Source organism: Melitaea cinxia, chromosome 23 (genome assembly GCF_905220565.1).
Source record: "Melitaea cinxia chromosome 23, ilMelCinx1.1, whole genome shotgun sequence".
NCBI lineage: Eukaryota > Metazoa > Arthropoda > Insecta > Lepidoptera > Nymphalidae > Melitaea > Melitaea cinxia.
In genome coordinates this window covers 5,511,976-5,538,192 of record NC_059416.1, presented here as the reverse complement: position 1 = coordinate 5,538,192, position 26,217 = coordinate 5,511,976, and the positions used below count along the sequence as shown (strand labels likewise).

The 26,217-nt window shown below is 33.6% G+C and overlaps 1 protein-coding gene and 1 non-coding gene across 2 annotated transcripts in view; both read left to right on the top strand.

The window, feature by feature from the left end:
- The first annotated feature begins 2,998 nt into the window (after positions 1 to 2,998).
- LOC123664965 (craniofacial development protein 2-like) overlaps positions 2,999 to 26,217 on the top strand; it is a 31,301-nt gene continuing 8,082 nt past the window's right edge. The window contains exon 1 of the mRNA XM_045599330.1: positions 2,999 to 4,150. Within this exon, the coding sequence (XP_045455286.1) occupies positions 2,999 to 4,150 (1,152 nt within the window). The remainder of the gene's footprint in view (positions 4,151 to 26,217) is intronic.
- On the top strand, positions 16,496 to 16,568 carry Trnaf-gaa. The gene has a single exon. It is a non-coding gene; the product is annotated as a tRNA-Phe (tRNA).

The following is a 26,217-nucleotide window of genomic DNA, read 5'->3' as shown; positions in this document are numbered from 1 at the left end:
GTACCTACCTATTAGAAAACTTTATGTTTATATTATTTGAAATAACTAATTTTTGATCGGGCGAACTACGTACCCGTACCGTCTTATTTATTTTTTCGTAAATATATCCTAATTTATTTCTAAATTTCCTTTTTTAACCGACTTCCAAAAAAGTACTAAGACTATATTTTTTATGTAGGTATGTGACTTTAGAACTTTTAACAGGGTGGACCGATTTCGACAAAAAAAATTTAATCGAAAGGTGGTTGGTGTGTGTCATTTGGTCTCATTTATATTCATTTGAGATCTAACAACTACTTTTCGAGTTATATCTAATAATGCGTTTTTACTTGACGCTTTTTTCGTCGACCTTATACCATTAATTTTTTAACTGGATGTACCGATTTTGATAATTCTTTTTTTGTTGGAAAGAAAATATCCTTAGTTTAGTACCATGATAACGAAACTAGGATCTGATGATGGGATCCCTGAGAAATCGAGGGAAACTCTCGAACATCCGCATAACTTTTTACTGGGTGTACCGATTTTGATAATTTTTAATTTAATCGAAAGCTGATGTTTATCATGTGGTCACATATAAATTTTATCGAGATCTGATACTACTTTTTGAGTAATCTTTGATAACGCGTAGTTACTTGACTATTTTTTCGTCGATCTACGTTGTATTACTTGTCGATGTAATTGAAGTCGGTTTTTTTTTCGTTTGCGAGCAAATACAATTATTTATAAACCTTGTCCTGAGAATAATGAATAAAAAAAAATATGGTCGTCCAGTAATTAAAAATTTCAGCTAATAATTTTTATTAAAGTACTAGCGACCTGCCCCGGCTTCGAACATGTGTGCTGAATATAAAATATTAAATAAATATTTTCAATGTAAACGCAAAAAAATGTGTTTATTTACGAAATTACATTAAAAACCTCTAAAACTATCAGTGTTCCTCTACTATATTATCCATGTACCTATTATAAATTTAAACCTTCCTCTGGAATTAGTCTATTTATTAAAGAAAACCGCATCAAAATCCGTTGTGTAGTTTTAAAGATCTAAGCATACAGACAGCGGAAAGCGACTTTGTTTTATACTATGTAGTAATACAGATTTTGTTTTTTATACTAAAATGTATACATTTTTTTTTGTTTAAGTGTCAATACAAAGTATGTAGGTAGGTGCTGCATTTACAATTGTTTACGTACAATTAAGATATATATGTTAGATGTAAATTAAAAGGGATTGCGAAATAATTACATGAGTGTAATATAAAATCAAATCATACTGTGTGAAGATGATGGCATCAACAGCTAAAATAATTAAAATTACAAGGAACATGAACTTGGAACATTGGACAGCTCCTAATATTAAATACACCTAGATAACAATTTTGATATAAGTAATGTCACTGCAATATATATCTACATTCTAAGTCGATGAATTTTCTAAGAGATTATCATTATTCTGGTCAGGTTTGCATATTTTTTTACATAGCCTGGTACGATAGATAAGCTTGTTTTTAATTTAATAGTAACAATACAAATTTGTGATGGTTAGTCAGAAAGCGAATGTATCTAATTAAATACGTACGTAAAATATATCTTAATATATATAAATATAATATAATGTAATAAAAGGTTCGCGTACGTATGAGTTCTAATAACTCTCTATCGAGTAAGTCGAAAAGGTCCGACTCGTAATGAAGTTCTGTCTTTAGTCAAATTGGTTTGTACAACGGTCATGTGGTTTGTACTTTTCATTTTAAGTAAAAAGTGTTTGTCACTTTCATTTATTGACATTGACTTGTTATAATTAGGTAAACAAAGAAATAAAAAAAATCATATTGAATTTTTCATACACTTACATTATATACATAAAAGTACCATATATTTTAATACTTTTTTTCTGTCAACATCACTTAGTTACACAGATTATAAATCAGCTCCACAACATTTGCATCAGTTAATACGCACGGCCGACAGATCCCCGGCAACTAATTACTAATTAGTAGAACTAAAATAAATGTCCCCCAATTTGCGCTTCATGGAACGAGCGGCGGTAATCAAAGCTTGAAAACCTTATAATGTTTGTGTTAATTAATGCTTATAGTCTGTGACAGGCTTACCAATATTGCACAATTGTACTTTTTTTTTCTTAATTTTCTTACTATTAATGTTTGAGAACGATTTAATCAATTTAATTTTAATTACAAATAAAATTATTTAAGCCGTAGTTTTGTATTTAATACTATGAAAAACATTTTTTTTTGCACCAAAAGACATGCTTTTGTTAAAAAAAAGTCGCAATTAAGAAAAAAACTATCACTTGGACTTCAAACTCAGTTCTATATAGACGGTATGTGATGTCAAAATACATTATACAAGGCCTGCATACGACCTATTATGACCTAGGCGTGCCCTGTCTTCGCTCATGTGGAGCCAACCCTCATCCATAGGCTCCAAATCATTCAGAACAAGTTTCTACGCACTGCCACGTACTCGCCGTGGTACGTGCGTAATGTCGACTTACATCGCGACCTTAAGATCGATTCAATCGCGAAGCACCTCAAAATACTCGCTACAGCGTATTTTGAGAGAGCGCGCAGTCACCCAAATCCTCTTGTAGCAGAGGCTTGCAAATACGTAGGTAGAGGAAACTTACAGACCGTACAAAGGCGTCCCATGCACGTCTTAACCGACCCTGACGATAGGATCACGGCGCTTAACGCCATATACACCAGTCCAGAGAGTCCAGAGGGTGGGGCCACTAGATATCTGTCCGATAACTGGTTGGAACCGCTACGGGTAAGCGACCCCGGACTGCTCTAGCTGCTAGTGTCACAAACCCCTCCCCGTGATCCGTGGCACTGGTATCCGTAACCCCAGATCCTTCTCTCCCATAAATCCTTCTCACCTATCCTTCTTCTTAGCTTGAATTCCCAAGGAGGGTTGATGTCAGGCAGGCGGCCGGTCGTAAAATATACATGCCAAATCATTATGTGACAACATGAGTTCGGGAATTAAAGTATGCGATAATGTTAGGGCGTACCCCGCAGGCGACGCGCAGATGCAGCACCCGGCGTCTGTGGGAAATGGACAAGGGTTGCTGCACCAGGGACGGGGGCAGCGTAAGAGGCGAGTCCAGGAGGTGAACTTGAGGATTGCGAGTTGGAATGTGGGTACGATGACTGGGAGAGGACGAGAGCTAGCAGATGTTTTGGAAAGGAGACGGATAAATATAGCATGCTTGCAGGAGACGAAGTGGAAGGGACAGAGAGCAAGAGAAATTGGGGCGGGTTATAAGTTTTATTATTGCGGCTGCGATGGGAAAAGAAATGGCGTAGGTATAGTGTTAGATAGAGAGCTCAAGAACAAGGTGACGGATGTGAATAGAGTGAATGATAGAGTTATTGTAGTAAGACTGTTGATGGAAGACTCGGTTTTAAATATAGTTAGTGTGTATGCGCCGCAAACTGGATGCGATGACAGTATGAAAGAAAGGTTTTGGGAGGATTTTGATGCGGTTATAATGAGAGTACCAGAATGTGAGGAAATATACATTGGAGGAGATTTTAATGGACATGTAGGAAGGATGAATGACGGGTATGAAAGAGTGCATGGGGGCCGAGGTCACGGAGTCAGGAACCGAGACGGTGAAGCTCTACTGGAAGCAGCCTTGGCCTTTGACTTAGCAATAGCCAACACATTCTACCAAAAACGGGAACAACACCTTGTCACATACCGTAGTGGTCTACACTCTACCCAAATTGACTACATTCTTTTAAGAAGAAACAGGCTAAAATCGGCCAAGGACTGCAAGGTAATACCGAGTGAGAGTCTTGTCTCCCAGCATAGGCATGCATGGATTGCATTAGGCATGCATAGCATGGATTTAACTCTGAGAGTTCAGAGCTTAAATAAGAGCCCGAAGCCCCCAGTTAGAACGAAATGGTACAGACTGGATGATAGGAAGATGGCTGCAGAATTCCGGGAAAGAGTGATTGGTAAACTGATAGAGATGGGAGATATGGTGGGGATGGGAGTAAACGAGTGCTGGAGTGAGATGGCAACGTGGGTGCGAAGTGTAGCAAGGGATGTCCTAGGGGAAACGAAAGAGAAAAGAAAGATAGAGAGGGATACATGGTGGTGGAATGAGGAAGTACAGACGATTTTGAAAGAAAAGAAGAATGCTTTCAAAGAATGGAAAAGAGTGGAAGATGGAAATGATAGAGAAAAGAAAATAAAAAGATAAGAATATCAAAATAGTAAAAAGAAGGCTAAGAAAGCAGTCGCAATCGCAAGGGCCAAGGTTCAAGATAAATTGTATGATTCTTTAGAGAGCCCACAAGGTCAAAAAAATCTTTTTAGAATAGCGAGAGAGAGAGAGATGAATGCAAGAGATGTAAACCATATGAAATGTATAAAAGACGAAGCGGGGAAGATCTTGACGGACAATGAGGAAATAAAAGAACGCTGGAAGAGATACTTTAATAACTTGATAAACGAAGAAAATGAATGGAGCGGAGTGTTAGAAAATGTACGAAGTAATGAAGGAATGGTGAAAGAGGTAAGTATAGAGGAAGTGAAGATGGCAGTGCAGAGTATGAAGAATGGAAAAGCAGTTGGGCCAGATGGTATACCAGCGGAAGTGTGGAAGTTTTTGAATGCGGATGGATGGAAGTGGCTGACTTTATTTTTCAATAAGTTGCTGCAAGAAGAGGTTATACCCGAGGAATGGTGCTACAGTTCACTGGTGCCCATTTTTAAAAATAAAGGTGACATACAGGACTGCAGCAGCTATCGGGGAATAAAGCTCATGTCACATAGCATGAAGATATGGGAGAAAGTGACAGCGCGACGAATGAGAGAAGAATGTGAGGTCACACAGAACCAATTTGGATTTATGCCGGGCCGGGGAACTACGGACGCCATATTTGCACTCCGCCAACTCTGCGAAAAATATCGACTCGCACAAAAAGACTTGCATATGGTGTTCGTGGATCTGGAAAAGGCATACGATAGGGTCCCCCGTAAGGTTCTGTGGTGGGCTATGAAAAGGAAAGGAGTGCCAGAGAAGTATGTACGACTTGTTCAGGCGATGTATGATAGAGCTAGCACCCACGTCCGGTCCGAAGCCGGGGTAACTGACAAGTTCAGTGTGGCTGTAGGTTTGCACCAGGGGTCGGCTTTAAGCCCGTATCTATTCCTCCTGGTAATGGATGTTCTAACATCAGACATACAGGAGGAAGCACCCTGGTGTATGCTGTTTGCTGACGATGTTGTTCTTGTCGGAGATAATGTCCTTGAGGTACAGAGCAGACTGGGAAAATGGCAGGAAAGACTGGAGGGCGCGGGATTGAGGATAAGTAGGTCTAAAACCGAGCACTTGTTCTGCGATTTCAGCGGTTCGTCCAGTTTTTCCCATATTGCCTTGGATGGTGTATCCCTACCAGTCTGCTCCGACTTCCGCTACCTTGGGTCATTAATACAAAATGACGGCAACATAGACCGTGACGTGAAAAATAGAATAAATGCGGGATGGATGAAATGGCGACAGGTCTCTGGAACAGCTTGTGATCCACGAATGCCCCTTAAACTTAAGGGGAAAATCTATAAAACGATCATAAGACCTGTCGTAATGTATGGATCAGAATGTTGGGCAACAAAAGTGACGGATGAAAGAAGAGTGCACGCAGCCGAGATGAGAATGCTAAGATGGATGTGTGGAGTAACGAGGAAAGATCGGATTAGAAATGAGTATATAAGGGGAAGTTTGAAAGTAGCACCTGTGACAGAGAAAATAAGGAGCAATAGGTTAGCGTGGTATGGGCATGTAATGAGGAGGGATGACCGCTATGTCGGTAAAAGAATGTTAGAGATGAATGTCGAAGGACGAAGAGCGATCGACAGACCGAAAAAGCGATGGATGGATTGTGTGAGTGAGGATATGAGAAAGAAAGGAGTAAGCACTGAAGTGACGAATAATAGAGAGGAATGGAAGAGAAAAACATGTTGTGCCGACCCTACATAAGTGGGATAAGGGCAGGAAGATGATGATGACACCACCACAGACAAGACACACACACACCGCCCCCGCCGGCGAGGGCGAGGTCCCCGCGTTCTGACGGCTCGCACGCGCCTAGGCGCGTAGCTGACCGTCCGTAAGCCGTCTCAGCGCTCCGCATAGCGCCTCCTCCACTCCAACGACGCTCTAAGCCGAGGTGCGATCTCGCTAGGAGACACCCTTAGGGCGGGCGTCTTTCCCCCCCGAGTCCTCCCAGAGGGCTCCCATTCTTCCTTCGCGGCCGGCTTGCCTAAGTGCCCGGCCCCTCTCACCAGTGACGCTGAAAAGGCCGCTAGGGCCAACAGCACTCTTCAATTCGAAAAAAAAAAATGTCAAAATTATGAAACCTAAAACAAGAAAATAAACAATAAAGACGAAGAAAACCCATCTGACATATAAAATTTGAAAATTATAATTTTCCTTTTAGATTGACTGTAGTTGATTGGAAATAGGTTCGAATTAAAACATCGATAGTTATTTAAGATCCTTTGATGATATATATATGAGTAATTTAAGCAAAACATGTGTCGTAATTACTCTAACTGCAGATAGAGATAACGATGAAACATTGCTGTTCCGTCGTCAACTGTAGGGCTGGTAATAATAAATTATGGAAATATGTTTGAGAACACCTAATTTATTTTTATACAAATATAAGTAATTTAATGTACCACTAAATGTATAAATTTCACCTTCTTCTGCTCAGAGAAAACCTTGCAGTGTTGTGTGTTACAGGCTGATTCAAAGTCAAAAAACTACAACTAAATAAGACAATTTACATAGAAAATATTAACAAAACATAAGAACGATCTTTTCAAGACAACTGGTAACAAGGATATTTAAAAAAATACTTAATTAGTATTAAAGCCTTTGTACTTCTTTCATTTTATGTTATTTTTTTGTTGTTTCTTTAAATCGTGTACAATAAAGAGTATTATTATTATTATTAAAAATAAGAAGAATTGTTTTGCTTTTTAATTTACCTTTTTTTGAAAAAGGAAAATATCATTCATATACTTTCAGGAGAAGTTTTCAACGTTTAGGTACCTGTCTAAAACTAACCGAGCAAAAGTTTTTGTACAGCTTTGAAAAATTATATTCTGAACAGCGACTACTTTTGTCTCTTACTACACAAACAGCATTGATAGCGATATGTGTTTATTAAAAGTATCCGCTATACTACTTCAGAATTAAAAAAAAAATACAGATTAAAAATTAAATAACTTTTTGTTTGTAATAATTTTACTTTATCTGATATTAAAAAAAAAATTAAGAAATAAATCTTCTGTTGACCGTATCGATACTTTACTATTTAATCTACGTATAGTTAATCAAAGCGTACATTTAGCATCGCGTCCATCACATGCACATGCGCTGATTTACGACCAACAGTCATTAAAAATACATCGACGCGTTACAAACTTAGATCTCCGAGAATTACTGTCAGAAACTATAACGTGAGATCTTAGTGTAATATAGCCGTTTATGTTTGATAGGTTTTTTAAAATGTACCTACGTGTATTTATTCATTTTACATGACACCTAAATAGTTTTTAAAAGTTTCCCTTTCATTTACTTCTAAACGCCCACGTTTTAGTTTAAGAATAGCTACATGTATATTTTTTACAAGTAATTGTATTTATAAAATGAGTTAATATAAAACGAAAACATTTATAAGTAAGAAGATTATAAGTTGAAATATTTTGAATAAACAAAATCACGTAGAGTTGCTTTTCCTTTGAAAGCAGGAAGAATAATTAATATATATAGGTATTATTATGTCAAATCTCAATCTATACGAGATTACAATCGCAAAGATAAAATTAAAAGTCCGGGGTGAAGGAAAGGAATGTGCACAAATGTAATTTAATTAATTTAACAACTAACATACAACCTAAAAAAATCAAATAACTTTAAAGCCTAAATAATTTTTGTTTTAAAAGAATGGCGGAAAAATTCTCAAATAACAACGAAATGAAAATATTGAAGACTTATATAATTAGTGGACCAATTAATACTTTATTTAATTACTTACTAGCTGTGCCCGCAACTTCGTCCGCGTGGAATTTAACAAAAAAGTTATTGTGTAGGTATATAGACCTACTTCTAATTTCTTTTTTAACTTGTACACACGACGAATTCGATATCGTAATCGGTACATTTTCTTAAGAGGTAAATATGCCACAGAAAGACAATCGTTTGAATCTTATCACTCTTCTTTTTACGTCAGTAGTTAATAAAATCTATAACACGCATAATTCCTATAAAATTGATATAATTATGATAAAAAGAGTAATTTACCAAATCAAATAAATTTATTTATTCGGTGGTAAAGTAAATATTTAATACTTAGTGTATTATTTTGTAAAAGTGCTTCAATTAAGATACTAGGCTATATATTATATATTTAAAAGTTCATGACATTTATCAAAAAGAAGAAAAAGATTAGGTACCCTACTGCGTATTTCAAATATAAATACTTACCTTACCTACTTAATAGTACTTACTTCGTTATTTAATAAATACAATTAAAATATATAAATATATCTACTGAAATTATTCCACGTTTTTTATAACCATATTCCTAATTACCCCTTTTAGCCCAAGCTATTAATATGATTAAAAAAAAAAACTGTTTTATAAACCTAACGACCACGCGTTTATTTTTAGCCTGTTCAAAGCCTCGTTAAAAGTTACAGCAACCGACTTCAGGTATCACATCGAAATCCAAGCAAAAAAGTTAATAAACAAATCCAATAACAAAAACTTACCGAGTATAATATAATTAATATCATATAGTTTTTTTATCTATAATGGTATCTGGTGGTACATTAATGATAGCGTAGCGCACATGCAGTGATATGATACGAAATTGTGGGTAATATCATTGCAGTAATAGACTGACTTGTGGTGCGTTTCCACTGGTTACGACGTTTTAATATTTTTTATGCAACTAGGTCGCTAAACAAGCTTACGACTCACCTGACGGTAAGAAATCACCGTAGCTTATAGATGCCTGCAACACCGGAAGCGTGGCAAACGCGTTGTCGACTAGCCCCGACCCTCCCTGCTCTGGCCACCTTGTTCATTACAGAACACAACACTGCTTGAAAACAGTTTTTTTTTTTTTATCCAGTTGGGCTCCAGAATTTTTTCATAATTGTAGTTATATAATATCAGCAGTACCTCACGATTTTACCGTAACGACCGACGACATGTTACGTCGTAACATGGCATAATGCATTGAACACTAGAATTTACACAAGATGGTCATTGCTTCAACTTCGGGTTCGCGTTCGGCTTCGGGGATATTTAAAATTCATCTCGTTTTAAAATTTGTTTGTTTTCGAAACAAATTATATAATTAGGTATCTTCGTTAAATCACAGTGAAGCAGCTTGGTGGATAAAGCTTTCTATAAGCCTCTTTCTTTCTATTAAGGAGACTTTTTTTCTATTAAGGATACATTGTCTAGCAATGGAAAATTTAGACTATATTGCAAACTACAGACTAGAGTTGATACTAGTTTTTTCCTATGAATGATATAATTTTGGAAATGGTATTTACCTACGCTTCAGCCTGTAATATCCCGCTACTGGGCATAGGCCTCTTTCTGCATGTAGGAGAAGGATCATAACTTAATCCACCACGCTGGTCCAATGCGGGTTGGCGAATATATTCCCTACTATGAGTAACGATCGCTATTAGGTGTACATGATAACAACCGGGACCGACGGCTTAACGTGCTCTCCGAGGCACGGTGGGTAGACCCACGAGGACTGCACAAACACCCGGACCATAGCAAACACCTGTATGGCCAATACAAATGTTTGTCATGTGCGGGGATCGAACCCGCAACCGTGTTTAGGATGCAATTCTTTATAATACGATTAGGTTCCTAAAATTAACCTGTCCTTTTTTAAGTCAAAAGCGAATGTGATAGTCGATCGACTTAACGTTTCGTTGTAAAGCAATGGAATACAAAATCGTTAATGGAAATTATTTGATGATTGTTACCAGTATCGCGTGAGCTGCCGTGCCTTTTGTATGGATATATAAACTAACTTATATTTACCGTCAACGTAAACTCTATGTACTTGAAATAAATATCATATTTGAACGAGAGAGTTTTCAGTTAATTTGTAGTTTCAATATAAATAGTAAGGTTGGGTGTAATACTAGAGGTCTATATAATTGGATGGATATGTTAAGTTATTTAGTACGGTTTAGCTATTATGTATCTATTAGCCGTTTTGAAATATCAATTTAGATTGGTAACGCTAATGTAGCTTTGTTCTAATTTAGTTATTAGCCATTGAAAGGTGAAACGGTTATCCGCTTCGACATATTCAATTATTAATACCCGTATGCTACGGAGTATTTATTACTTTTTCTGTTAAAGTATTAGTGATTTTGTTGTAGCGTTTGTGTGCCTGCATATATTTTAGTTTATATGAAAAATTTTCGTTTTTTATTTTTAACCATTAAATACAATAATTTGAAAATGCACTTGCGTACAATACAAACATTAACTTATTCATTACGGTTTTCCGCAATCCTCATCCAGCCTACACCGGCAATCTTACGTAGATCGTCAGAAGACGCCCACACTTCGTTTGCCAACACTTCGTTTGCCAACACTTCGTTTGCCAACACTTCGTGGTCTCCACTCCAGGATACGTCTGCTTAAGCGGCCATCAGTCCTGCGCCACTGGTGAGCAGTCCACAGCTACAGAAACTTGCTAATTCGGTGGGCTATGTCAGTTGCTGTCGTTCTTTCAAGGATATTCTCATTTCTAATCCTATCTTTGGGAGAGATCCCAAGGATAGTCCGTTTCATTGCACGTTAAACGACTTGTGGACCAGTCCCTTCGTCAGTGTACACGTCTTGACGCATTGCTCGAAGACTTTTGTTAAGTGAAGACTCCACGAAGCCTGCCAAACGCCCAGCCCAACCGAACTCTCTTATTGGTTATATTGGTCCAATTTTATTGTTAGCATAGCTATAATAAACTGAACAATATTTTTGACCGAATTCAAAAAAGAGGAAGTACTTCGAAGGTCGAGGAGGTTCGAGGGGGTCAGTCGAATGACTGTATTTTTTGTATGTTACCTCATAAATTTATATCTACTGGGTGGAACGATTTCGATTATTCTTGTTTTAACCGAAAGTTGGTGGCATTTTTACTTTTCTATTTTTTCGTCTACCTACGCTATATTATAGATTTGTCGATTTAAGTCGATTTTTTTTTCGTTTGCAAGTAATTATTTAATTTTTATTTAAGCCTTTCTTTGTTGGCATAGATAGCTTACCGAAGTACTCTATTTAAAAAAAAAAAAAAAAAAAAAAAAAAAAAACTAGTAGCTAAACTTTATTTCTAAGCAATAACTACATACAAAAGATTTAAATGTGTATCTTTGTTACTTTGTATACCTACTGTACAACGCTGTCTTTCATGATAATAAACAGCTAACTTACAATTGTTGTTGAAAGGTGTCAGACTATTACTTAGTCTTCCTCTTCAACTCATACTTAAGATATGCATATTATTCATCTGTACCGTTGTACCTACTCATTAGAAATACTTATATATGGAAGAAATAAACATTGTGAGATTTTTGTAGGCTTTGAGTGTTTCTTTTTGAAAAAAGAAAACTTAATTTTAAAATTCATTAGCCAGTATCAGGCGACATTATTCCCGAGTGAGCTTTTATTTCAGTCATAAGTTTTTTTTTCTTTTTTTTTTAATATTATACCCAACGTTACGGATTAGCTTGTTGTAAATAAAAGCAAATAATTGTTTTAAAAGTATTTTTTCTTTTTTGTAATTAAGATACTCATAAAAAAAAATAAAAAATTATTTGGTAAATGGCTGACTTATGGCATGCTGGAATTAATTGCAATAATTTTTATTTTATTTCCATTTTCTAATCAAAACACACGCGAACATAGTCAAGGGAAAAATATATAGATAATACATTCTTCAGTATAACTTTTGACATGAACAACTAGTACGATAGGCTGGGCCACTTTATTTAATTTTAACTCTTAGCCACATGAAATATGGGAGATTTTGTTTAGAAAGTGCTTTGGATTACGACAGTGTTAATAGAACATCCATCATATGAATTGTGACGGACTGTGTGGTCCATTCATAAAATTAGTATGGCGGTATTGTATCAAAGAAGTTACAATCGTTAAATATTTGAGAGGAAATATAATAAGGAATGTGATTTTACGTCTTACTTTTAAATATTATTTAAAAAAAACGTAACAGACTAAATAGGTACCTAGATACATATTATATAGTTTTTAAAAACATACAACTACATACTTATGTAACTTAAACTTAACGTACCATTTTATGGATGAATAACAGAATGTATCTTTGATTCTTTATATGACGGGTATGTTTGTCTGGCCTTACATTCGGAAACTAAATACAGTTCGATATATACATAGGTATAAGTATACCTATTGGCGGTTTATGATACCCTAGTACCCAGACAAATTTTATGTATTAGGTAATTTCAAAAGGAATTTTAAACATTTAAAACACCGAAGTAAATTATTATTTTATTTTATTTTATTTTTATTTGGGAAACATACAATTTTATATTACATTATTATATTATGAATAATTACAATAACTGAAATCAATAAAGTTTCCACTATTAACTAATACATACAACAGCACTATACATTGCGTGAAACATAGTTTTTTTTTTAAATAAACAAAAAAAATGGATAAAAAAAAACTAAATTTAGTGTAAACGAAACGAAAAATCTTTTTAAGTAGGCATATATTTAAGCATTTGCTTAACGTACCGCTTGTATCTTCCTATTTTGCAATTAAAAATATCAGTATTTTTTTTTCATTAGTATAGGTATTTCTTATTCAATGATATTAGATATCAAATCTCTTGTTTTATGAATTATTGTTGTATTTATCTATACAAATAAATAAAATTAGAAGTTTCAGTTTGTAATATTTATATAACCGGTTTTTACTAACTTCGTATGTATTTACACTGTACATATACCAAAATGACATTTTTTATATATTTGTCTATCTGTCTGTCTCTCTGTCTGTTTGTTACGGCTAATGAATACTCTGAAACGGCTGGACCAATTTTGACGGGACTTTCACTGGCAGGTAGCTGATGTAATAAGGAGTAATTGAGGCTACTTTTATTTTAGATTTTTGTATTTTATAACTCTGCGAACTGCACAATAACTATTTTGTTAAATTTCACGCGGACGAAGTCGCGGGCACAGTTAGTTGAGAAATAAAACAAATCAAATTATAAGATATAAAAATTATATGGTGTCATGGGACATCAGGTAGGAACGAAGTTTCTTCGGATAGTAGGTACCTACCTATAGAAGCAACACAATTTGAAAAAAATATGTTGAATTTTATAAATATTTTCCAGTTCTTGATTTTTTTTAAATTTTGTTGATTAGTTTTTAATTAAGTACATAAAAGTATTTAGGAAATTTAGTATTTTAGAAAATAAAAAGTACCGTAAAATAAAATAAATCCAACAAAATAATAATAATAATTCAAACTTATTAAGTGAAGTGATGTCTTTATTTATTTTTGTTGATAGTATAAAATTACATAAATAATTCAAAAAAAAAAGTTTTCTAGTAATATTTTAGTTTCACAAACGTCATATTATACAGTCGTGTGACTGATATTACGTCACTTCCGTTATACATTTTTCTTATGGTTTTAGTATCACATTTTTTTCAGTTCGGTCACCCAGCCAAATGTCAAGCCTGCCGTAAGGAACTTCGTTCCAAAACTACAGATAGTTACTATCTAGTTACATACGGTACGGACGTAAGTGAAACCGACGAGTTGCCTAGTGTAGCATTTCGAAGGTCAAAGTAATGGCGGTGATGGTAAAATCAAAAATACCACCCACGGTTTTCTCACACTGAATCCGCTCGCGGTTCTAATGAACACGTCTACTGGCCATATTATGTACACGCGGCCGCGTATTATGTTCAACAATGATTTTAAAAACAAATAATCATTAATTATTACATAGAGTACTCAAGTACAATAATCATTATTTACCAAACTATAATGTACTAAACATTTATATTGTATCTTCTATTGGTTTCCCTTAATTTAAACAAGGAATAAAAAAAATTATTTATTGAGGAACAAGCTGCGCTTTGAAGTTTTATCCGCATAATTCCGATCCCGTAGAAATGTACATAGAAATAAAATTAAAGTGTCTGCCAATGATTTTAAAATGACTGTATTTTTTCAAGTCCATATAAGTTATTTACACTATACTAAAACATAATAATTGTGTTTGCTGGCAAACGAAAAGAAACCGACTTCAATTACATCGACAAGTAATACAACGTAGGTAGACGAAAAAAATAGTCAAGTAAATACGAATTATCAAAGATTACTCCAAAAGTTGTAATCAGATCTCGATGAAATTTAAATGTGACCACATGATAAACATCGGCTTTCGATTAAATTAAAAATCATTAAAATCGCTACACCCAGTAAAAAGTTATGCGGATTTTAGAGGGTTTCCCTCGATTTCTCTGGGATCCCATCATCAGCAGGCCTAGCATGCGCGCCACGACAAAATTATGTCTACCCCTTTTCTCGTATTATCTCTCTATGTCTACAGTAGCTAACATGCGTGCACGCGATACTCTTCTCGTTACGTCAATAGAAGAGATAATCATTAAATTTTAGTGATCTGTGATATTTATCTCTACGGAAGCTAACATGACATCGTAATTTTGTCGAATTTTGTCGTTTTAGGAAGAGAAACTTCTCGTTTTCAATATTATCGACGAGAAAGACGATAAATAAAAAATAAATAAAACCGGGTGCCTATTTTTTGTATACCATGGCGTTTCCCTATTATAATTATATAATTTCGGTATACGAAGAGCGGGAAATGCGAAAAGTCGAGTGAAGTGTGCCATACAATGACACAAAAAACGTATTTGCGCCCTGTTGCTTCTTATTCTAAATAATAATAATAATAATACTTTATTTCAGACCACAGTATAAGTCCATATTGGGTTAGTACAACAAGACAAGACAACATTCAGAATAAAAAACAAAACAAAATTATATTAAAAAAATCAATAAGTAAAAATAAAATTAAATAGAATAAAAGTAAAATCAATAATCAAAAAAAAAAAAATTCAAAAATTCAAAAAATTTTAAAAATTAAAAAAAAATAAATAAACAATGCGTGATAGAATTACAATTATCTAATGTGCGACAAGATATAAAGCACAACACGAGCATATTGTTTTACATATATAATTAAATTCATTTACTTACGCCGTTTTATTTTCCATATTAGATTTTTTAAATTAGATATACACTTTTTATCTTAGCCAAAAGGCCGAGAACATTGTTAAATAAAACATGTGTCACTCGTTTGAAATTATACAAACGTTGGCTCATCCCGGTTTGGCACGATTGGTCAATAACCTTGTAAATTCAACTTTACGACATAAGAAATAAGAATGATATTCAGTTGTGATTATGGTTGATAATGTTTCTCTACTCGACAAGGCGAAGTCTTCGGAAGAGAATTTTGTCTCTCGTAGTGCGCATGTTAGGGTAATCGAGAAAATACTCGATGTAGACATTATCTCTCTCTCTCGTCAAGAGATATCTCGTTGTATGCATGCTAGGCCGGCAGATCCTGGTTTCCTTATCATGGTACTACAATAAGGATATCTTCTTTCCAACAAAAAAATAATGATCGAAATCGATTCATAAATGACGAAGTTATCCACGAACATACATAAAAAAATACAAATACGGTCGAATTGAGTAACCTCCTCCTTTGTTGAAGCCGGTTAAAAAACGATTTTAAATTTTGTTCTCTCTGTGTCTTTCTGTTTGTCTTGGCTAAATTTTCGAAATAGCTGAACCGGTTATTATGGAACTTCCACTAGAAGATAGAGGTTGTTGAGCAACATGTAGACACTATACTACTTTTGTCCCTGAATTCGCTCAAAATCTGGATTTACGCGGGAAAAACTGTGTATGCCGCGCCCGAGTACCACCCAGATAGATATGAAAGGAACAAACACTTACTTAGAGGTTGAGGAACTTGAGATGAACTTCACCCACTTGCTTAATGGATGAAAATTATTTTATATTTATTATTGTATATTGGAAAAATAATCACGAAAGTGTGGACAAAAATTCCTGGCCAGGCTATATTTAATTCAAACTTGAAAAAAAAACAAACATTCATACGCAACAGAAAGGTTTTACGTAACTCGTGCGATGCCAGGAAGGTTACTAGTATTATTATAGTGTAAAAATAATATATATTTTTTGATAATAATATAATCTAAATTCAAAGGTTACTTAATTACCACATGGCCGTATCTTATATGTTTTGTTATTCGATAAGTTTCTGCGCAGCCGAAATAGCTCAGTTGGGAGAGCGTTAGACTGAAGATCTAAAGGTCCCTGGTTCGATCCCGGGTTTCGGCAAATCCAACTTTTTATTTTTCTTTTTACATAATATTAATTATAAGTGATTATATATGAATTGAAGTATATTTTTAATTTTTTATGACAAAAGCAGTAAACGTTCTGCAAGTTTTCAGGCAAGCGAGATACCTTTGAAATTATTTTTTATATTTTGAAAAAATGTATAGCTAACGTTAAGTTGTTATTGTTTATGGATAAATTGTATTTTTTTTTCTCTCTACTTCTTTGTAAATTGTAATATGTATAAGAATTTGTTATTGGGAGTTTTTAGGTTTAAAGTTTTTACATTTAGATAAATTTAAAAGAAATAAAATAATTACTACTTAGATGGAACTGTCCTTAACCACGCCGTGGCAACTTGTAATATAAAACAACACTCAGCAAATTATTGTAAACGTTTTTGTAATATCTGTATTAGTCTAATCTGTATGTTTTGAAAGTTGTCTTATAAAATAAATTAATTAATTAATTAACCTATAATAGTAAAGACGATAATTTCAATTTCGAATTAATAAAAATCTCTTAATTAATGTACTTAATTATTTTATTTTCTAACGAAGGGATTAAATAGATTTTGCATAAAATACATTTTCAAGTAGTATTATATTGCGCTACAATTATTTAATTATTTTATTATTAATTCTTATAAAGTAAGACAATATTTTCGCTCACTGTACCTCGTCGCAGCATCTCATAGTACGAGTATCTCATCACGCTCACAATAGCGTCGTGGTGGTCTTTGAACCTGTACTGAAATGGGTAAATTTCATGGACATATAGTACAAGATCATTGTACAGTACTTCCACTGAAATTATCGAGAGTAGGTACCTATTGATTGAAGGAATTTTCTCACAAGAGAATTGAAAAAGTCACGAAAGAGAAAACTACCTATAATTATTTTAGGTAAATGGTAATATTAGTGAGATATTATTGAAATGGATGAAGATAATGGACTAATAAATATTTTTAACTAAAAATAATGATATATAATACCTAGTAATAATAAGGGAGTACAATTGATTTTTCTTTTAGTAAGACACGCGAAGTACTACGTTAGTAAGTGCCTAGGATAGTTTTAATTTTAAAATGATAAAACAGAAAAATCGAATTTACAATATAAAGCGAATTACCTTAAATAATGAATACTGTAAAACAAAAAAATTCGTTACAAACAATTTGTGACAAATAATATTACACATTAAAAATTATACTAAAACTGTTTCATTAAATATTTACAATATTAAAATACTTAAGTATAATAAACGTAACAAAAAAATAATAGCATAGTAACTTCATATATTATTTCAATATCGACGCATTAAGTATTTATACTTAATTAAGGTACCTTCGAAAACATTATCAACAAAAATATAGAAATAAATGTATTTTCATAACTAAATAAGTAATTTTTGGAGCGAAAATCGTAACGGCAGGCTTGACATTTGGCTGGGCGACCGAACTGAGAAAAATGTGAGACTAAAACCGTAAGAAAAATATTTATGTATTCGTGAGTATTTCCGTTAAATAGAACTTAAATAAGTATCCTAAAGTCACACAGATTGATATTTGATATTTATTCAAGGTATTTAGTAAAAGACCATTCAAATAATACCAAACTATCTTTATAAAACCAGGATATCATGATCAAATTAATTTATTTTAAGCCTCTTCAACTATCCGACCAATAAAGCTAAGAGCGGAATTATAGCAATAAAATTAGTACAATCCTATAACTCGATGATAAGGCTCGCTCTGCTAATAGAGAGCCCATTAAAATCACCTTTCAACCTATATGGAGAGCAATAAATGAATAAAAACAATTACTCGGCATCCGACAAACTTTTATTTACGGTTGGTTTAATCTTACCGTGATTTTTGTCGAGGCATAAACACTCTTATATCACGGACATAAAGTTTAGTGTTTCGAATAAATGGATTGTGTAAATAAGTTTGTAATGTGGTTTAATGGATAGATTACCGTGCTAAAGATAGAGCGTTTGCAGTAAGGTCAGCCTATTTTTGTTAACATAAAGGTTTTTATTTGTTGTATTAAAGGTATTTAATTGTTTTACATATATAAAAAAGAATGTTTGTTGTTCAATTGGTAACGGAGAAGTTATGGTTTTATGCGGATCATGATTAATATACAAAGAATTTACCTTGGAAATAATTATTTATTTCCTTGGTTTCCTTTTACAGCTTTTTATTGTTACCGCTCTTTTTAATTTACAACTTTTTTAAATACCTGGTTTTATTATTGTATATAGTAGCCTAAGGACATTGTGTTGTGAGGCTGACTAGCCCGTTGGCATAGTTTGTAGCAGGAACGGCACATGACTTTTTTCGATGGGGGTTCACAAAAAAGTAAACGAAAAACTATCATTTACAGTATACTATTTATTTTATTTGTATAGAAAATCCATTCCATCCACTGAATCTTCACCAACACTGTCGGAGTCAGCTACAAACACTTGACACGGAAAACAAAATAATTTATTGCTATCTTCACATCTACATAACCTGGTGTATTTTGAAATATTTTACAGATTTAAAAACATCTGACAGTGAGCGGTGCTCCTGATTAGGCTAATTTCTCATATGAAATTTTATGATTCACGAATTGGCCGGTATCGATGTTTCTATTTCGTACTTATTTAATACAGTTTTAGGAATCGTACTTCGTTTCACAGGAGCGCAATCACTGACGCTCCACTTGTTACAACTTGACGTCAAATGTACCTACTCGTAGATATAGGTAATACAATAGACTATAGCAGAATAGAAAGAATGTAATGTAATTATAGTGTGTATTATAAAGAAATATATATTTAAGATTATTAGGTATCTCTGTAATTTTACTGGGAGTGCATGCACGAGCGCTCTTTAGGATGAGCCGCCTCTGGTTTTTAGTGCCCCTACTTTCTGCTTCGAGGGGTTGTGGATTCGATTGCTGTCAGCTTCTGAGTGTGATATATATAAATATACATACTAACTGAACTGGCGAACTTACAGTATTGTCTTATTTTTTTTTTTAATATAATAATTTCATATATCAAAATAAAATATAGCCTATCTTTCAAGTTGGATCAAACTGCACACGGTGTTCAAATTGTATTAAAATCGGTTTACTAATTTAGGGGTTCATCGCGGACAAACAATTTGACGCGTCAGTCAGTCAGTTCAGCCTATTGCAGTCCACTGCTGGACATTAATAAATATCAAGATATTAATTACATGTATATTTATAAAAAAATAGCTATATAAGCCAACTGTTACCTATAACGCAAAAATTAGATCCTTAGCAACAGACGACCGTGTGTGTGTTATAGATATTTAGATTATTATTGACTCACACTTATTAACTATACTGTGTTTTTGTGTTGCTTTTAGCAGTATTTCTTATAGTAATTATAATAGTAATAACATCATTATATAATCTTATGACACACAAATCTTAAATCGCTAATCGCTCCCGCTCATTCACGCAATCCGCTCCCACAGGTCGGCAAGATGAAAGCGGTCGGCGCGTTTGAGATGCGTATTGCAGCGCAATTAGGGCTCAGTAATGAGAGGAGCGACACAGCCACCGCTAATCGTCCGATCCGGCCCCTAAACCAGCGCTTTGTTGTGGAAGAATGCAAATGAAAACAAATGCCTTCGAACTTGCTCTCATTTAAATTATTATTATATAATTAAAGTTTAAACGTATCCGATCCATAACAAATGCAAAAGGAATTAAAATATATTATGTTTTAGTAAAATTTTAAAGAGCATTTCTTAAGAGATTTCTAAAAAGGTTCTATGCTAAAAGCACAATCTATAATATATGCGCGGTAAACTGCAAGTGACTTTTATCATTTAATCAATTAAAATTATTTTTAGAAACAGTAAGTTTTAAGTTTTCCAATAAACCTTACTAAGTCTATTTTATCAATATTAGCGTTGATTACTAGAAGCCGTAGCTTGAGTAGTTAAAAAGTATTAAATGAAGATTTCTAAAAAGGTTCTATGTCTGAAACTTACTATATTATAGTTATACTGTATATATGTATGTATGTATTTATATATGTATGAGTGTGTTACAGTGGATAGGTTTGAGCGTACCCGATGGGTATCTGCAACGGAGACGGCGCGGCGACCGAGCTTGTCTGCAGTACCCCACGGTAGAATCGAACAGAACGCTGAACTTGGTAGCTAACACACTAGACCTTTTCTCTTGTTTGTGGAGTGAGTTCGCAAAAGTTACTCTGCATATAATATGTTATAAGTAAAGAATTTAATATTTTTATTTTTATTAATGTTGCGTTGTTTTTTGCTTTAGTATTGTTGTTCACGTTTAGGTAATTTTTATTTTTATATTGTGGATTTTATATGTTAATTTTTTCCGTTTTTTCCTTTTTTATGTCTAATGAATTGAGTTCTACCTGGCAAATTAGATGGAAGTAAGATATAAAAAAAAATATTTATTAATTAATACAAGGGAGTGACCCTGTAGGTACTTGTGGATATCACTGACCTCGTCCAAAACCAATCAAGTGATAATGAATTCATTATTGTCATGTAATTATTCCATACAAATTCGAGCGTAGCTTTGATTTACAATTGTAGCCGATAGATGGCGCCGTTCACTCAGTCTTATTTGGGTGTACACAAAATGAATATTATTGTCTGTGATGTGTTTGATCGCACAAAAATAGTCTTATCTTTATTTTAAAATAAAATCTTTTAAAAAAACCATCTTATATAAAATGTATTACAAAGTATTTATTTTATTACATTTTCGTTATAGAAATTATTATTTTTTGTAAAACTTGTATTTTAAATGTCTTTTCCCATAATATAGAAATTATTGAAAGATTATTATATTACTGGCTGTGCCCGCTACTTCGTCCGCGTGGAATTTAACAAAAAAGTTATTTTTCAATTCGCAGAGTTATAAAATTAAAAATAAAAACTAAAATAAAAGTAGCCTATGTTAATCCTTAATACATTCACTATCTGTCAGTGAAAGTCCCGTCAAAATCGGTCCAGCCAATTCAGGGATTAGCCGGAACAAACAGACAGACAGACAGACAAAAATTGTAAAAAATGTTATTGTGGTATATGTGTCCTGAATACATCCATATGCATTTATTAAAAAGCGGTTATTTTAATATTACAAACAGACACTTCAATTTTATTTATTTGTATAGATTTATTGTTCTGTGCTTTTCAATTCTTACGTTCCGAAACGAAAATCTTGTTTGTTTATTTGTAATCCAAAAATAACCAAACTGATTTTAATAATTCTTTCACCATTAGAGAGCAACATTACCTAGAAGTAGCATCAAATTCAAATTCATAGGAGCGGAACGGTAACTATAACAATGTAAACTCGGATAACCGTGAGGGACTTTTATCAATTAATAAAGTAAAAGTTATTTTAAAAATGAACAGATTTTAATTTCTTTTAAAAATAGTCCTTTTTAAGACTAGTCAATACATTACATAGTTTTAATACTCGATCGATTAATTGATTCAGGCTGTAACATCCCACAGCTGGGCATGGGCTTCGTTCTCTATGTAGGAGATGAGTTACTTTATCGAGAAATACCTACATACATATTTCGTATCCATAGTAGCCATCCGACCATCCAGTATACCGATACGTCTCTAGTCGACACATTCCTAATAAAGTCCCAAATGTAATACAATTATAGGACAAATAGTTTTGTCTTGGAATGTATTCTTATCGTGTGGCTACGGCAGTTAAGAATATAGCCACCCCTTTTCTTCCCGTGGGTGTCGTAAGAGACGACTAAGAGATAACACAGTTACACTATCACCTTGGAACTTGAAAGTCGACCGATTGCGGGATAACTGCTGACTCTGAAATACACAGGCCGAAGACGGGCAGCAGCGTCTTCGGTACGATAAAGCCAGCTCTGCAGTCACCAACCCGTCTGCCCAGCGTGGTGACTATGGGCAAAACACATGAGTTCACGCCATTTGCGGCGCGAACTTGTGGAGGCCTATATGTCTAGCAGTGTGATGTAATAGTTCGTATCAGATACTTATTTCATAACACTGAAGTGTTATTTTTTCAAAATTTTAAGATCTATCGATCTAATTTTAGAAAACAAAATTAATTTCCTGATTCTTTTTGTATTCAAAATGTATCAAACATAAGTCGCGAGTGAATAGGTTACTTCTAGGTAAGCGTGCTCCATCTTAGACCGCATTTCACTTATCATCAGGTGAAATAGCGGTCAAACGCCAGCCTATCTATGTATAAAAAAAAAAAAAAAAAATCTTCCCCTAACTGCAGTTAATTTGAAGAGAGCTCTTTGATAACAAAACAAAAATAAAGAATAATAAAAACCACTAATAACTATGACTAAAACCTTCACCTATTTTAAAGTCAAATTCTTTATATTATCTATTTCTAAACAACATTCTAATGGTACCTATTTCGTTTTAATGGATAACAAATCTTTTTAAAGATGTCATCAAGCCACATTGACTCCGCGTTCCATAGATAACATTCTATTTGGTTGTCAATTTACACATCATGATCACATTTGAGATGTCCACGACATTATTGATCGAATATTTTGGAATAACAAAACAAAAAATCGACAGCAAGCACCACATTTTTTTTTATTGTTTTACATTGCTTGATATTTGATTATGTATTTAAAGTTACTGTTTATGAAACAGGCAGTGGATATCAGTCTTCGAGTTACCATCAAATGCAAAAGAATAGTTCCCTTGATTAAAAAAGTTACCGGAATTCTTTGTGTACTTTTAAAGACCTATAATGTGACACCCGTTGATGACAGATGACTGAGAAACTAACTTTTATATACAGCCATTTTAGGTAATTTAAACCTTATGACCTACGTTATAGGTCGACTGGCGCTTTTTATAAAAGTATGTTTTCAAATATAAAGGGTTCGAAATCGAATCCAAATACAGAGGCGCTAAAAGGTAGTTTCTCTACATATATTTATTTAAAATGAGGTGTTGACTTTCGGATAAAGACACAGATTTTTTCTCGTTTTCTTGTAGGTCCGTCAAAATTAGCGTCCATTGTTTACCTAATTAAAAACTCTACCTGCTTTGTGAATAACAAAGAAATGGCAAAAGTGGTTTACATGATTCATCATTCTGTATCCTCCTAAATTTTAACTATATCTGTTCATATATATATCCAGTTGTAACGTGTGTGCCTGTGTAATAACTTGTAAATAGGTGATATATGTCGTGTAATAACTCGTAAATAGGTGATATATTTATCCATACATCATGATCTATCTATAAGTACCTAATATGTAAATAACAATAATAAAATCTTTATGTAAGGTCAATACCTGGATGGACTATTATGGACTATTTTTAAGATTCACACTATTTAAAAAGTGTCATAAAATTTAATTTACATTGGAGTCTCGACCGCTCCGAACAATCTCCAGCATGCCTTCTCAACCCCACATGACATTCACGAAACAAGGTGTCTAATAAAAGAAATATAACGTAGAATTTAATGGTAGCGAATTTTTATACAACTAGGTCGCAGAGAAGCACACGACTCACCTGATGGTAAGCCATTACCGTAGTTTATAGACGCCTGCAACACTAGAAGCATCGGCGTTCCTCCTCCTCCCCGTCCCCTTCCCAGGACGTATACCTAATATAATACTGTTATAATACTTTTTTTAAATTCCCGCCCTTGACGTATTTAAACTGCAACGTTACCTACCTTTATTACAAGTATATTAAAGCTAGTGAGTCATTAGTAATTATTAACTATTCATATACACTGATTGAAGATGTCGTCTATCCATCACTAAAACATGAATGAATGGTGGTACTAAATAAATTCGAGTACATCGGTCACAGATAATTAAATGGGTTCATATTGTTCACTGGGGTGACCAAGTGGTTAGTAATTTCTGATACTGTGGGAAATTCCATACACTGCAGCTATGTAGGTAGTAAGTGTTAAGTCTTCAATCATCATCTATATTCTAAATATAATATCAAAAAGTCAAGTTGTATTAACATGAAAATATATCAAACACTCATCTTTTATAATAGAAGTTAATATATTTTTCACTTTATTTTTCAATTTTCATTAAGATATAGAGAATTTTAGAATTTATGAATTAAAATATGAATTAATGATATTGTTGTGTTGAGAACGTTTACTTTTGTCAATTTTAAGAATTAAGTATCTTAGTTATCATTAAAATTATTAATGGAAATTCGAATGAAGTTGAACTTTTTTGTTATCGTCAGATATTTTTAAATTTATATCTGAAATATGATAGTAAGAGTATTAATATTATTACATTTTATTTATTTTATTACATTTTCGTTATAGAAATTATAACTTTTGTAAAACTCGTGTTTTAAATGTCTTTTCCCATAATATAGAAATTATTGGAATAATATTATATCTGTGCTTACAGCTGTGCCCGCGATTTCGTCCGCGTGAAATTAAAAAAAAAGTTGTTGTTCAGTTCACAGAGTTATAAAATAAATAGACTTCTAAAATAAAAGTAGCTTAAGTTACTCCTTATTACATCACTCCTTATTACATGAAAGTCCTGTCAGAATCGGTCCAGCCATTTGAGAGATTAACCGGAACCAACAGACAGACAGACAGACAGACAGACAGACAAAAATTGTAAAAAATGTTATTGTGGTATATGCGTCCTGTATACATCCATAGGCATTTATTAAAAAGCGGTTATTTCAATATTACAAACAGACACTGCAATTTTATTTATTTGTATAGATGGCATAATAAAAACATGAAATGAAAATATCATGTTATAGTCTATAGCTTTGAGAAGCCATAGTCACCGTGTTCAGTAAAACATCTGCAACGCTACAATACAAGTGATTAGCCATGTCGGATGACTTCATTGTCGGTGACATCTCGACTATGTCGCCACGATGGTGACATGATGAATGTATATGATTAGGGAAAATATCGACTACGTACAGAATTGACTCTAAAATGTGTTACACATTTTTTTTGGATTTTTTCCCTTATGTATTGACCAATAAAATTCAAAATTGAGTTCCACTTGTATTTTACTATTATTTATTACACTAAGTTTACGAAATCTTTAATAGTAGACCTATTCTAGGTTAGAGGTCTCATCTCTAATCTCTAATGGGTAAATGTAATACATTGCCGTTGCCGTGTATATTTTTCGAAAAGACCTTTATGATATAAGTGCTTTATAAAGAAAAATAAGAAAAGGTAAAAAAAAAGAATTAAAAACATGTAAAAAAGCATAGGTAAGTTGTACATAGTAATACATTTTGTAACTAACCTTATTCTTGAACAACAAAATTTTTTACCTGCCTAATCATAATATGGATTGCTCTATATATAGCTAAAAACTCTAATGACACGTTGACGCATACCTACTAACGTAGAAACGTCCAAAAAATCGTTACAAACGTAAAAAGGGCACTAGTAATCTCATTATTATGAGTAATGCCATCGCCTACGTCCCACGCTGCCCACCCGCATCTGCTTATTACTATTTATGTGTTAAAACCAAATTGAGATGTGTTATAATGACCGGGCTAGGAATATTAGTGCGGTCGGGTGTATTCCGGTGAAGGATGGATCTTTCGGACCGGAGG